Here is a 16,230-nt window from a genome sequence, read left to right as displayed (position 1 = left end):
TTAGGTTTTTATTAAATTAAAACACTTTTCTGTTACTCTGCCATCGTGGGCGAGCAGGTAGCATGTCGGGATTTTTTTTCCACCTTCGTGTCAAGGTTTCGGGTTCAATCCTACCTACCTACCAAAACATTTTTCTTTTCTTTTACCACACAGACGACGCCGAGCAGTTCGCTGTTTTTTTTTTTTTTTTTTTTTTTTTATCTAGCCCCCCCCCAAAAAAACACACACACACACACACACACCTCCAAACACCTGGGCAGCACCAGCCCCCCCCCCTAGTATATATAGATTTCTGAATTCATTGATATATATATGTCAATTTTTAAGCGCATTTTTCGCTCTATCAAATTATGTTATTCGTTACCGTTCTCAATCTCTTCATTGAATTTTTGCAGGTTTTTTGACAGCATGGACAACATTCAAATCCGCACGATTTTCTTGTTCCAGTTCAAACTAGGTCGAGAAGCAGTCCAGACATCTCGTGATATCAATGATGTCTTTGGCTCAGGGACCACTAACGAACGTGTGGCGCAGCGGTGACTGACTGCAGTTGATGACAAACATTTGAAAGCCTTAATTGAAGCCGATTCCTCCAAAACCACAGAAGTTGCTGTTGAACTCAAGGTTGACCTTTCATGTCGTTCGTCATTTAAGGCAAATAGGGAAGTCAAAAAAGTTGGATAAATGGGTGCCGTATGAATTAAATGATAATAAAAAAAAAATTGTTTTCAGGTGTCTTCTATGATCCTTCTATGCAACCAAAACAATCCATTTCTCGAGCGGATTGTGACGTGGATCCTCTATGATAACCGGCGACATTCGGCACAGTAATTGGATGCCGGAGAAGCTCCACAACACTTCCTGAAGCTGAAATTGCACTAAAAACAGGTTATGGTGACTGTTTGGTGGTCTGCGGGCGGTCTTATCCATCACATCTTCTTGAATCCAGGCAAAAGAATTACGGCAGAGAAGTACTGCAGATAAATTGACAAAATGCACCAGAAGTTCCAATGTATATGCCCGAGATTGGTCAGTATGAAGGGACCAATTCTCCTTAATGACAATGTTCACCCGAGTGGTACGAGTGGCAAGCCTCCTGCTAAAACCTTTTTCCCCAACAATAACGTTAAGTCCGAGTGGTAAGCTCCCCACCAAACAAAATTATTCTGTAAGCTACATATAATTGTAAAAACAAAACAAAAAAAAGAAACAGATCCTTTCTTAAAGAAAAGTCCGCATAATTCATCTTTGAAAAAATAAATTGGTCAACTGTTCTAAAACTCTAGAATGATTTCAAAATGGTAAATTATTTTATATTAACTTTGTAAAACCAACCCCCTACTCTAAATTCTAAAATTGTTTTTTGTTTCTATCTACAGGATGTTCACACATAATTTCCCTTAACCCTATCATTGACCCAAAGTCAGTGGCAACCTACCCATCGTCTTATTATACAAAGACCCTCTTAAAACAATGCATAATCGTCTTTAGAAAAAAATGGTTAACTGCCTTAAAACGCTAGAATGGCTCAAAATTGGCAATCATTGTACATTAAATTGAAAAAAAATTTTATCTTCTATTAAAGTTTTCAAGGTGTTCACTCGTCATTGCCTACAAAGGTAGGATCACATATTTTGGAGAGGTGATCGGGGGGTGGGGTAATAATCTACAGTAGTGCCAAAAAAAATATTGCAACATATTCATTTTCAAACAGTCCTAGATTTCGATTTCAGTTTTGCACATAAAATGCATTACAGTTCAACTTTGAGTTCTCAAACTTTTCTTTTAATGGATTCCTGGCATTTTTTAAGGAATTGCAGCATATTTATATGCATTTACTGCAGATTATTTGGAAACCATTAATTTCTGGAGGTTTTCAGTGGCATATTCTGATTCCTTGCACAAAAATACTTATATGGCAAATTTCATTGCTTAATCTTGTATTTTAATAAAAATATAACATTTTTACTGAAAAAATTGTAATAAAAAAAAAAAGTGCAATAGTCTTAAACAGGGTTACAGAGTCGGACGGTAAAAGTCCAATTCTAACTCCTAGAATGCCAACTTTGACTTCTTTGATATCGAGAATGCCAACTTTGACTTCTTTGATATCGACTCCTGACTCCTTGACCCCTATGTGGAAATTTATTCTGCAGATCCATATACCAGCCTCCCACACCTATTCAGCGATCATTTTATAAATACTTTTCATGTATATTATTTTTGACGTTTAACATCCACTTGTATGATGAATATATTCTCGTATACATACACTTAACCAGCTTTATAGAATAAGTTAAGATAACAAACCTCTTTAGGCCATGACATTTCGAAGCCAAGTGCTTCTCACCAGAAGAGGAGAGAAAAGGCATATTATACAAAGAAATTTTTTAAAAGATAATATTGCCTTCATGGAAAGAGGGTCACAGGAAAAACAGTAAAGGGCTATAGTAGCATGGGTTGCTTCTTATTGATTTAGGCCCTTTTTTTTTTCAGATAAGATTTTTGGCCAAGATCAAAGTGTAGTATCTGTTCTTCAGATGCGGCACTTCCATTTCTCGTTCTCTTTCAGTGGAGGAGAAATCCTTCACGACTGAGACAATTTTTATTTTTGTACCTTTTCTCCACATTAAAAAACGACCCTGGTGTCTAACTCTGTCCCGTGGGGAGGCATTGTAAATAGGTACAATCCGATTGCTATTCCATGTAATCCACAGGGATCTCACTCAATGACAGAATTTTCATTGATCCTGTACGACGTCACAACCAAAACGAAAACGGCTGTCCTGACAGGATTTGCAGTGATCCGATGGACCGAAATATCTTGAAGTAGAAGCATTGCAACACAGTACAAAATATGATATATCTCTGAAAATAAAAGCAAAACCATACAAAAACTGTTAAATTGTCCAATTGGTAAAACCAAACAAGAAAACCATGTAAAAAAAAAAAAAAATAAATAAATAAATAAATTTTATTGGACTTAAGGAGTCAGTCAGATAAAAAAAAAAAATTCAGATTCCTAGTACTCTTAGAAATCCGACTCCAATTCCAACTCCAGCTAAAACCCCAAACTCTACTCCACAACTCTGGTCTTAGAGAGAGAAAAATATCCAAATGTGCAACACACAGAAAGTCATAACTTCCCTAATTTTAATTGGATTTTAAAATTTTATAGATTCTTTCTTAGCTCATCAAGCTCTTTCTATGCATGTCATTATTGAAATATTTTAAGCCTTTTCAATTGTGTATTGCTACTCTAACTGCGCTGCAGGAATTGCCAGTTATGACAATACAAAGTGTGTCAATCACTTTATTGCAGATTAGTGAAATATTGATATTTTACTAAATATACATCACAAAATAATTACATCACAAAATAATTAAAATTGTATCATCAAATGACTGGCTTTAAAGTTGTTTTCCAATACTTGTATTCAAATTCATGCGATGTTCACAAAGTTATGACATTTATTCAAATTCATGCGATGTTCACAAAGTTATGACATTTATTCAAATTCATGCGATGTTCACAAAGTTATGACATTTATTCAAATTCATGCAATGTTCACAAAGTTATGACATTTATTCAAATTCATGCAATGTTTACAAAGTTATGACATTTTATTCGTTTATCAAAGAATTTCCACCATCCATTACTTTATCACAAGTTTCTTAAAATGTTGTTTTAGGGCAAAAATTCAATGTCTAATCATGAAATCTTTATTTTATATTTTTCTGTCAAAGAATAATAAACAAAAGCACATCCTTGGTGCTAAGCCTCAAATAAATTATCGACATATCTACCTTTTTTTTTTTTTTTTTTTGCATAACTTTGAGCAACATTTTGTCCACTGAGGAAGTCAATTGTTTGATCTGAAAAGGAGTTATGGCTCTGGCAACATCAACTATTTTCCTCCATAGAGCATCCTTTGAAGTAAATTTCTCTCCACCCTCATAAACCCCTCTTTTCAATATTGACCATAGATGTTCAGTGGGGTTATGGTCTGGGGAACACGGTGGCCAGGTCATGAGGGTTTCTCCAACAAAGCCCATAGATTCAAGGAAGGCTGCAGTTGCCCTAACAGAATGGGATGGTGCATTGTCATGCATAAAAATCATCTTAAAGTGACGTGACAATGGTAGGTCATCTAGCAATGGCGACAAATGATTATCCCAAAAGGCTGTGTACGCATTGCTGATAAGCTTTACACCCTCTGGCACTCGGAATGGTCCAACCAATATACCCCCAATGATTCCTGCTCAAAACATGTCTTCACCTCCTTGTTGGCGATGAACCCTGTAAGGCGTTGGACTTCCATTCGGGTTCCAAACTTTGGCGCATCCATCCGGATCGTCAAGAGTATCATGGGCCTCATCTGTAAATAGGACATGTTGGAAATCCATTTTCACATAATTGTACGCAAGTTATTCGTTTTTCCCTATCTTGTTTGCTCAATGGAGGCCATAGAAGAGGTTTGATGTTCCTTGCCATCTCATTCAACACATTGCATCAGCTCTTGCAAAAATCGAAGCACTGGTGCTGTTTGGGTTTTGGATGACTTCCCTAGGAATTTTCCGAATATCACAATCTGAAAGGTTTCTCCTGGTGCCCTTATCCTTTCTGGATTTAGTGTTGGGGTTGTTCACAAACGAAGCCCAAGTTCTTGGATCCCCTTCCAGCTCTGTGGCTAAATCTTTGCTGGACAACCCTTCTACAAGTCCGACAGCAATCCTTTGCTTTTCGATAACCTTCAATCACCTGTTTTTTTTTTTGTTTTGTTTTTTTTTGCATTGTAAGAGATCTGCAATAATGAGAAGGACAGTATAAATTACTTGATTATAAATAAAATGCCATAACTTCGTGAATATCGCATGAATTTGAATAAAATTTGGGGGAATGAAACAGTCGTTTGGTGATACAATTTTAATTTTTTTGTGACATATATTTAGTGAAATATTCATATTTTACTAATCTGCAATAAAGCGATTGACATAGTTTAAAGTCAGGCTGCCTTAGGGATTCCGTCTCTGGATTTTCTGTTGGGGCTTACTCCCTTAGTCTTTCAGTTTTGCGTCAATTGCCTTCTACGTGAGCTACCGTCCAAAGTTGATGGGCCCCACCTGCCCGAAGTGACTGGTTTTAAGGTGCTAGTGGACCGCCTTTTCCTCTTCTCTCAATTAGTAGAAACAGTTTCGCTGGGCTTAGTAGCTAAACCACACGAGAGAGAAGGCGAGGAGCTAGACTTGTTTGTCAGAGGCTATTCAAGACGCACCCCATGAGGGTATTTTTGAGGGAGCTTATCCCCACTACCATCTTCAGTTGTGATGACCTTTGAAACCGCAAGGGTTTTAGTGACCATCTTAATCAGTGTGTCTGTTCCTACATCATTGGCTGTAATCTGACTGGATTTTTCAATTTGGACATATCGAATTAGTGTTGTGCTCTTGATGTAATCAAATAATTTTTAGATAAGAACAAAATTCTATGCAGCTTAGGATTAGATTTTTATGTGACCATGGTTTTGGACATTTTCCTTTTTTTAAACAAGGTAGTGTAAATTGGGTAAAATTTGATTATTTATAGGGACGGATCAACAAGAACTTGTTTACACAGGACTTGAAGGCTACTGTGTTGTATTCAACCGGGAAGCAGGCCAGTGGGCAGTTCTAGGAAAGAAGTTTTTTCATGGAATCTGCATTTAGATTTAGGCACAGATAGTGAGGAAATTGTAGATAATGGTTGTAGCTAGATGGGCGTTTTTTTTATTTGTTTGTTTTTTTTTTTTAAAGTTCAAAGCATCCACTAATTTGCTAAAATCTATGTTGAAAATGTCTGCATGATTGAAAACGTACTGAGTCGATAATCTGGAATTTAGAAGGATTCTTGTAATAGAAAAATGTAGTTGTTCAAAGCAAAAGAAAAAAAATTGAAAACAAAAATGGCAGCATAAATTCAGTCAGAAAAATTATTTTTCTAGGTAAAAAAATTAATCCACTCCACTTTTTTTTTTTTTTTTTCAAAGAATAATTGATTATAGACAATTTTGAACTTTTGATATTTGTGGAAAAGACCCAGTTCTACTTGAAATCTGCTCTGGAAGATTAAATGAGCTTTCAATGACAGATGATAGAAAAGGTTAAGAATAGATCAAAAGATTCAGGATTCAACTACAAAGTGGCATTATAGAGAAAAAATGCATGATGGATTACCAGAATTTGTTTCTAAAGTTCAGGAAAACCTCATAATGAACACTGATGGTATAACTGAGTTCGGTAATGAAAACTGGTATTAATTGGGTGGTTGCAGGTCAGTCATACATGTGACGGCAGGATTTGGCAAAAATGGGAGGATGATGATTAAGGCCTTTAATCAGTTCCAAAGTTGTCAGCAAAGGCAAATCTAAGTACATCATCGAGTAGAACAACTATTGTTGGTCCCCCGATTTATTGGAGAGGATTTGTTTCAGTGGCGTCCGTGTGTCTGGATTATTGCCAGATAACCGTCCATTAGGTTTTCCTGAAATTTTGCCACAAATTGTATTTCATTAAATAGATGTGTACAGTGAAACAATTTTTTTTTTTTTTTTACAAAAATTCCCGTTGTGCCCCTAGAAGCTCAAGAGGTTAAAAATGGCCAAAAATGACACATTTTGCCCCATAACTTTTGATCCATCCATTAGATTTTTTTGATTTTTTTAAAACTTGGCCAAAATGTGGAGCCCAATGTTAATATAAATTCAGTATGGGTGACCCTGGCAAAATTCTGATTCATGTCCCCAGGGACTTTCAGTGCTAAAAATGCTCCCCCCCTCCTCTTTTTTTTTTTTTTTTTCTTCATATTTCTCAAAAACTTTGTCTGACTATCTAGTATTTTACAGTGGTCAACTCAAATATACATGTATTAAGGTCTGAAACTACACCGTGATCCATTTACACTGGGATGCGGTATCCCCAGGGGCTCAAAAGAGGTCAAAAATGCCCCCAAATGGCCAAAAATTACAATTTTTGCCCCATAGCATTTGATCCATCCATTTTCTTGAAACTTGGCCAAAATGTATACGCTAATGTTCTTAATATAAATTCAATATGAGTGACAATGGCAAAATTCTGGTTTGCATCTCTCTGGGACTTTTAGGGCTAAAAAAATGCCTTTTTGGAACTCTTTTCATATTGCTCAGGGGCTCAAAAAGGGGTCACAAATGCCCCAAAATTGCAAAAAATGATACTTTTTACCCCCATAACTTTTGCTCCATCCATTAAATTTTTCTGAAACTTGGCGAAAATGTGAAGGCAACGTTGGCCCTTCACACTTCTCACATTCATCATTTCTTCACTATTTTTTTTTTTTTTTTGTCGTCATCTCACATGCAACACAAAGGGAGGGGGGCACGCACGCGCAGCTTGTTTTTAGTAAAAATGAAATCTATACACATATTGCAGTCATGAACAAGTAATCTAAAATATGAGTTTCAGAGTTATGTCCCCTGAATGTAGACTCCTACTGCCTACTTTAAAACATAAGAAAAATGCAATTTTCTGTGAAAATTTTAACTATAAATAACTTTCTACTCAATAAATTTTCATAATTTTTGGATATATTACTAGTCTCGACATGACAATTAAGTATGTTATATTGTTTTTGTTTAAAAGAACATTTTTAAAAAAATTGATCTGTCGACTTTATCTCAACAAGCACTAGGATAATAGATACATACTATGTTAAAGTTTTTTTTTTTTTTCTTTTTTCTTTTTATTTTTTTAAAGCTGTTTGCAAAATTGCATTTTATTCAGTGCTTGTATGGTATAATTCAATTTTAAGATATGCATTTTAGGTTGAAAAACACTATTACATACTTACATGTCGTGTCAAAATTAACAACAAAAATTATGATGGAGTAGATCTGCTAGAACTATTTTTTACCAAAAAAAAAACATTGATATTAGCCGTTTGCCATTTTCTATTTTGTCCAAATCATAAAACCTGCAGTTATCCTCCCTGGATTTTAAGAACTGTTCAGCATAAACAAATATGATTAAACTCTATATATTTCAATAAATTTTATTTTTTTTTTGTATTTTTTTTTCTACATTATTTTTCATCATTTTCGACATTGTATATAAGTATGTAATATTGTTTTTTACCTAAAATTAATTCATTTGAATTAGACTGCACAACCAGATTTGGTTAAAATAATTTCGTTTTTTGTGATGCTTTTTTTTTTTTTTTTTTTTTTTCATTTTTTTGTTTGCTGTTCTTTTTTGTTATATTTATTTTGTTTTTGTTTTTTGATACTTCTGCACTTTAATGCCGTTTTTCCAAGGGTCACGCTCTGCATCACCGGCGAAAAATAGAAAACGCCGGATTATAACTAGCGAGTCAAGAGATGCCAATTAGCAGACGTTAAAAACTGGAAGAAAAAAAGAAAGGAAAGAAAAGAGTTTTAATAGGAAAAGTAAAGGGCAGAATTCAATCAAAAACAAAAAAAAAGAAGGCAAATGAATTCATTTAGGCTGGAAATAATTTGTAAATCCACAGAAAACGTCCTCGCTTTTTTGTCAGGAAAATAGCGGCTAGCAACGGAGAGGAGATGATAAAAAATATGTTGGCAAAAATGCACCCTAGAGAAACAAAACGTAAACAACTTTTTCGGCTGAAGGTGCACTAATGGCCACTGCAGAAAATGAATGTCCTTGTACTATGGTATCTTTTTCAAGAGATCCCATCTGCTACCTATGATTTTTTGATTTATATATTTGTGAGTGTTTGAAATGGCAACACACAAAAACCTACGGCGAGTGCAATATCGAGTTGGATCACACTCACCACTGCAAAAACTTCCTGCAGGATATTTGCCAAGAATATTTCCTTAGGAAGTTGACGAGTCTGTTTTTGTCTATTAAAAACAATGTTGAGAGGGTCATAGAACCACTCTGGGTCTTCAGAGGGATACGACCCTGCAAAGAATTTTTTTTTTTTTTTTTTTTTTTTTTTGTCACAGTCCCAACCATAAATCAGAAACCCTTCTTCCATTTATAAAAAGAATACATACTGCCAGCCATCGTGATTGTTTCTGATTGCTGGAAAGCGAACTACAAAGTAGGATTAGAAGAGTACGAACGTTTTATGGTTAACCACGGCCTTCATTTCGTGGACCCTACGACTAGGGCTACCACAAATCCTGTGGAAGGAGGCAAAACAACAAAATAAAAGTGTGGAACTCACTGCGATCTGCTTGACACTTTATTTTAGTGAATTTATGTAGAGACAAAAATTCAGAAAGAATCCTTTTATCTCTACAATAAAGCATTTAGCAGAAAGCTATTTGGTTCAGGAATTTCCTCCTCCTACCATTCTCTAACAAATTTTCTCAGCCTTACTTTGCCATCGCCAGCTGATTTACTTCAATCGGTAGAAAATACTATCCTTAAAGAAATAGCCTATCCTCAGGAAACAATCGCATGTTACCCCAAACAAAGTATACGCCTAACCCACAATAACTTACAACCGCAAAAAAAAAAAAAAAAAAAAAAAACTATAAAGATAAAGTTTTTTTTTTTTTTTGCTGCAAAATAAAATGCATAAACATTTTTTTTTACAAAAACTAGTCGTCAGCTGCCCAGAACTTTTCTTTGAAAAAAAAAAAAAAAAAAAAACAATTGTCTAAAAAGATAATAAAACAGTAAAATGTTTGTAATTCTTACAGTAGTTTTCTGTTTTTGTTTCTTTCTGGGTTTTTTTTTTTTTTTTTTTCATTATTTTTTTATTTATTTTTTTCTTATATACTTGCATTCGCTCATTATAGTATGGCAGTTATTTTTTTGTTAACTTGCTCGTTATAATCTGGCATTTTCCTTTTTTTTGCTGACCGTTGCCGAGCGCAACTTATGGAAAAACGGGCATTAAAGTGCAGAAATTATTTTTTTTTTTTTTTTTTTGTTTTTTGTTTTTGCTTTTATTTATTTAATTTTTTTTTTTTCTTATAGAATGTCTGTTGTCCCTTGTCTTTAAATTTTTTTATATTAATTCTTACTTTTCTTCAGGTATTTTGAGAGAACTTCGGTTACAGTCCATTAAATGTAAATACGAAAGTGAAGAAGTTGCTGCACGACAAAACATGGAAGTAAGTGAACCACATTTTATCCTTTTTTTTTTTCTAGATTATTTGATGAACATGTTTGGTTCTTGTTCACAATTTCTCTTATGTTAAAAAACTAAAATAAAGAAAAATTTGTATGTACCCATGATGGAACAAAATTATTATATTCCAAAAATCATAAAGATTAAGTAGCTCTATTTTTATAAAGAAAATCATTTTTAGCTGTTAATTGGAATTTGTATGCATTAACATACAAATCTAGTATGACTTATTGTTAAGTTATACTCCTTGGTTTCTCGATGTCCCCCTCAGTCTCCTGATGTCTTCCTTTGTTTCTCTTTGTCTCTTGATGTCACCCTTTGTCTCTCCTTGTTTCTTGATAGTTTACAAAGTGGTGGGCAGATATTTGTAAAATTTGATTTTCTTTATATGAATAAAACTACTTCATCAATTTACGTGATTTTTGGAATATATTCTTGTTTTGTCACCTCATAAAGATTTATATTTTTGTTTTTTTTTTTTGTTTTTTTTTATATGGGGTGAAATCTGGACAAAAACAAATCTTTACACCAGACAGAAAAAAAAAGTATGGCATCTTTTAACTTTTTTTTTCTCTGTAAACCAAATGTGTTTCTCATGGACTTGATTAATTCTTGTATTCAGCACTCTAGTTTTGCAATGTCTATCTATATAAATAAAACAGGTGTGTGTGTGTGCGTGAAATATTTAATCAATAAACTCTTAAACAACTGATCACATGTTTTGATCCACCATGTTTTGTAAATAAGGGTTGGACAACTCAATTCGAACTATTGAGATCAAAATTGGTTTGTAATGGCTACAATTTTTCATTAAAATTGCTAAAAAAAATCTAAATAAAATAGATGTATGTATGTCTATGTAAATATTTAACCAATAAACTCATAAACTACTGGTCACATAAGACTGAAATAACCAGTAAATGCTAGTAATACACAAATAATGGTTAATAACAAGTGAAATATTTGTTTTGACGGATGACTAATGTGTATATCAGCAAGTTGGAATGTAAAATCTTTTCAACTTGCTGACATATTTTTACTTTCGATTAATTTCTTCAAATCGTTTAATATTGAATTTTTCTTGTATCTCTCAATAGCTGCATCGGTATAGGAGACATGGCTGGAGTGCTAAATGTTTTTGTTTCAATTCTAGTTGATGGCATTGGAGTCTTTTTTTTTTTTTAACTTTTGAAATCACTACTATATATTAGGTACAATATAATATTCAATAGAGAATTGGCTCTGTAATAATAAATACGAAAACTACATGAATTAAAATATATTTAAGCATATTTTACGACCTGGCAAGCCCCTTTCCTCGCTAGTAATTTGCAAATATGCACAAGTAGCGATATATCCTTCCCTGTTCCAACACTCGTATGAAACAACCAATGGGACAGTTTTTTTGTTTTTTTTTTTAATATAAACTGACGACCAAATAAGGAATCCTCAAATTTTCTGTTGATGCTTTTCTGTTCTCATGAAATAACGTCAACAATGGATTTTACTAACCATTTATTTTCATTTTTTTCAGAGTGACAAAATAATTTTGTATGATACAGTAAAACAAGAACTAGAAGATCGAATAAGACGATTAGAGGAAGACAGACACACGATTGATATATCGTCAGGTAATTTTTCAACAGAACCTCCTCTCTCCTTTTTTCTCTCTCCAAACTCCCACTTAGACTGGGGATCATACGATCTTTTATGGGTACTTGCTACACTTAATATTGGGTTTGTGCCTCCTCTTCCTCCCCTCCTCTCTCTCTAGTCAAAAATGGCAACAATAACAACAATAACAACTTGTATTCACCTAATTGTTATCAATAGTTATTGTTTCAGTGTTAAATAACCAACTGATCCAAATGGGAAATTTGTGACAATAGTTTGACGAACACAAATTATACAATTTTTCTTCCAAGTATGTATGTGTGTGTGTGCGTGTATATATATATATATATATATATATATATATATGTAATTTTTTTTAATGGAATGGAAGACATCTACCTGTACAAGAGCTATGTACATCCAAGCATGGAGTATTGTTGCCACATCTGGGCAGGAGCTGCTAGAAAGATCTTATCCTTCCTTGACAGTTTAAAATGGACTTCGTAGCCTAGTGGGGGATGCCCTTTTCTCTTCCCTGCAACCTCTTCGCCACAGAAGAGATGTTGTGAACCTCTCTCTGCTTTATCTTTATTTTCATAACAAGAACTTGTCTGAGCTCCAATCTATGATTACCCCCTGGACTGACTTTTACGAAAAACACTTTTCTAGCTGAAACCACTATCAATAATTTCCCCCACTCTTTATCTGTACCTAAACCTAAACGTAGATTCCATGAACAAAGTTTCTTTCTTAGAACTGCATGCCTGTGGAACTGTTCCATTCTCCTGCTTTCCAGCTGACTGCAATATGGTCGTCTTCAAGTCCAACGTGAACAAGTTCTTGAGTCCTTCCCTTTAATTAATCCAATTTACCAAATTTTCACTACCAACGATAGCTACGATATTTTCCCTTTGACTACTGTACACTCATTAACCTTTATCCTTGAGTGACTCCTTGTAAGGGGGGGGGGACTTATTCCAATTTAGTTTCTTATAAGGAATGTTAGGATCCAAAAATTATCTCGGGGGGGGGGGTGATCTGACACTGGGCTTAATGACAGTAAGTTAAAATAAATTATAAAAAAAAAAAAAAAAATGCACTCAGCCCTTCTCAATGTACATAGTTATTTATTAAAACAACTCTATAATTAAATATTTATTCATTTAAAAGAATCAGTAATTGTATTGGAATTGTCATTTCATTAATTTGAATCCAAAAAAAAAAAAAATTTGCTATGAAGGGGGGCTGGTATGTACAATCAAATGGTCCATCCATCCATAGCCCTTGAGCTCCTGGGGGGTATAGGCGATCTACAACTTTTTGTAGATGTTTTTGTAGTGAAGAGTTCTTTTTAGAGTGAGGGTGTTGGCCCCATGCCCAACCTTCCCAGGAGGTACATACAGCGCCTAGCCTTCCCAAATGGTCACCCATCTGGCACTGCCCAGGCTCAACGTTGCTTAACTTCGGTGATCTGGCGACAACCAGTGTCAACATGATTGTGCCGTACAACAATCAAATGGTGGGGACTTATAGGATACGTGTGTGATTTTTGAGCTAATACCGCATTTTTCGTCCCTTAACAAAGGAGGGATTGGACAGTAATTCACTTCCATTCGTTTGTTCACACTTCTCTCAATAACCACGCCCTGGATTTTTTTTTTAATTTTGCACATGCATTAGTCATGATGAAGGTAAATTTTTGCCAGAAGGGATTTTCTGGTATAACTTTGGCATAAACATTAGTCATGGTGGAAGCAAATTTTTCACTCATGGAGGTGGACCCCGCATGCTCGGCTTGTTCTTATGTAAATCCCACATTATTTTCTGGTAGAATTTTTGTATTTTATGTATTTGTTTATTTTTAATCACTCTCCTTCATAATTTTTTTCCTCCATTTTAATTTTTTCTGTAGATTTATGGAATGAGACACAAAGCTTAAGGCGAGGTAAGAAGAAAATTGACCCTTCGAATCCAGACAGACGACGAAAACCATCTATTGTTACGGGTATCCTTTTTCCATTTTGCTGATTTGATTTTTTTTTTTTTTTTTTTTTTTTTTTTCCTCCTGAATTACAGCATAAGAATCGTCAATTGCTTATACAATCAAATTGGAAACGCTTTTCATCAAAAAAAATTTAATGTACATCTTCAGGGAGGTGTAGAGAGTCACTCTGAATTTGGAGTCTGATTCATAGAACCATCCTAAGTGGGGAGTTATACTGTGAGATGGATGTTTACATCTCTACTTATTATATACAAAAGGCACTTTGTGTGTGTGTTTGTGTGTGTGTGTGTCAGAGTTCCCTATGAACTCTGAAATGGCTTGGCCAATTTTTATTTAAAATCTCCCACAAATGCATTTTGTGTCTGGGAGTGTTCTTAGTATCTGAATGCCTCCGATAAGTATCGGTAGTCAAAAAAGTCTGATTAAACAAATGAACTACTTGATTTTCAACAATTATACAGCCTAACATCACAAGTGCATTTGAGAAGTGTTATCACTGCACAAGCAAAAGAACCCAGCATATAAAATCAACAGTAGGTCCTTTTATAAGACACAGGTGCATTCAAAATGAATGTTTCTGTTTAAAGAATACTTGAGTTTTTCATTTTAAACTTTGATTCAAGTCATTATATATAAAAATCTATATACTTATAAAACTCTGGACCTTGCTTGCTTGCATCTTGTCTTCAATCAGACAACTCCATCTTTTAAAAAAGGGATGACATATGCCTGCTTTAATCTTGTCTTTGATCAGGCTATTCAATCTTTTAAAAAGGGGGTGACAGGTGAATTTATATATATATATATATATATATATATATGAGAGAGAGTAAGATGATTGATAATTTATGATTAAAATTAAAAACGGTTTCATAAGGAAGAACAAACGAAATCAATAAATTGTACGATCGTTTCGGAAACAATGTTTTTATTGAGATTGACGATAAGTCTTGGACAATAATTTTATCATATAGTTTTTTGAAGCAACGTCTCCTCATCAGCAAAAATATTGGGTGGGTTTTTTTTTATTTTAAAGACACCAAAAATAAACCTAGCATTTTTTTTTAAGTAAGGCAGATGTATCTTTTAATGGTTTGCCTTCTAAAAGTCGGAAGTATTATCGTCCATGCATTCATTGGGGTGTTAAATGTAGTTTATGAATGCTTGAAAATATCTCTCTCTCTCTTATATTTAAATAAGGGAGTAGTCACCAACAATGTGTATTTTTTAACATTTTATTATTCCGTGTCTTGGTTTTTCATTGAGAATTATGTTTGGATCATTGTAATAATGTTTTTAAGTCATTGAAATCGTGTTTACGCGCGTTTCAGACGTTCTGTGAAGCGTCCTCGTCAGAAATTATTTTCAAATGTGTTGGAGATGTAAAAATGGCAATTTTTGTAGTTCATTTGAAGTGTTTCCAAGGGGTAGAGGCTTGTAAGTGTTTATTATTCATTGGCATGTTCAATTTTTATTACTCTTTTATTGGGCTTGTCCAGGCTGCTGACCTGGTTGTAGTCACTCTCTCTTTCTGCTAGTGTTTTTTTCTTTTCCTTTAGGGTGTGCGCGTGTGTTTGCTTTTATTGGTTTTAGAATGTGTATACTGTTTTATAGTATTATGAGGTTATTTTCTTCCTTAGGAAGGTGACTGTGATCCGAGGTCGTTACTAATGTGTATGTGTGAGGAGGGGGGGGCAGCTCTTCTGAAATAAGAGATGGGGTGCTTTCATTCTATTTTGATATTTATTTTTTGGATTCTTGGATTTTAGTATTGTGATTTTTCATTTTAGTCTTTTCGGGTATTCCTTATATTATGTTTGTTTAGAAAGAGGGGTGTATTTAAAATATGTATAGGGGATTTTTTAATGTTTCTATTTATTTGTCTCCCCATGTGGGTATGGCCAGACCCAGGATCGGTTCCTAGTGTGGGGGAGATTTTGTTCCCCAGAGGGGAGGGGGTATGGGAGGGGGATGATAGTTGTTTCAGTCATGAGGGGTTCTCCTCCACTGACTGAGGAGGGAGCGAGGTGTTGGAACAGATATTATACTATGGTTCTAGGTGTTTCCTAGTGTTGTTGGTTTCGAGGTTAAGTAGGGTTGGTATTGTTCAGTGTGTTGTATTAGAGATAGGGGTGTTATGTCTGTGTGTGGTTGTATGCGTGCACGTGTGTGTTTTAATGTGTGGGTGTGTATATATGTATGTGTATGGATGTGCATGCGAGTGTACCTTGCATTTCATGTTTTTGTGTGATGATATTAGGCTCTGTTCAGTTCAGGAGTGAATCTGGTGATGAAGTTTTTTTCCTGTGTAAGTAAATAAAAATAATTGTCTGTTTGGAAGATTGGCATTATTTTGAAACTGTTTCCACTGCATGTGTGTACGTGTTTTGAAACATAGAGGTGTCTGTTATCTGCAATTTTGATGTTGCTCTTGTGTAAGGCCACTCTATTGCTGAAATTTTTGGTGGCA

The 16,230-nt window shown here is 34.5% G+C and overlaps 1 protein-coding gene across 10 annotated transcripts in view; it reads left to right on the top strand.

Annotated features, from left to right (window-relative positions):
* Window positions 1-16,230, top strand: part of LOC145256262 (breast cancer metastasis-suppressor 1-like protein) — a 145,168-nt gene that overhangs the window by 77,336 nt on the left and 51,602 nt on the right. For all 10 annotated transcript variants that reach the window (XR_013863947.1, XR_013863946.1, XM_080114935.1 and 7 more), the window contains 3 exons: window positions 10,045-10,124; window positions 11,676-11,772; window positions 13,668-13,760. Coding sequence is in view for 8 of the 10 variants with exons in the window: in XM_080114935.1 (XP_079971061.1) it covers window positions 10,045-10,124; window positions 11,676-11,772; window positions 13,668-13,760 (270 nt within the window). In the remaining 2 variants the exon portion in view is untranslated. The remainder of the gene's footprint in view (window positions 1-10,044; window positions 10,125-11,675; window positions 11,773-13,667; window positions 13,761-16,230) is intronic.

The sequence above is a fragment of the Euprymna scolopes genome, chromosome 32 (genome assembly GCF_053919585.1).
Source record: "Euprymna scolopes isolate OS-2025 chromosome 32, ASM5391958v1, whole genome shotgun sequence".
Lineage (NCBI taxonomy): Eukaryota > Metazoa > Mollusca > Cephalopoda > Sepiida > Sepiolidae > Euprymna > Euprymna scolopes.
The sequence above is the reverse complement of the archived record's forward strand: the minus strand, read 5'-3'. Positions and strand labels throughout refer to the sequence as shown.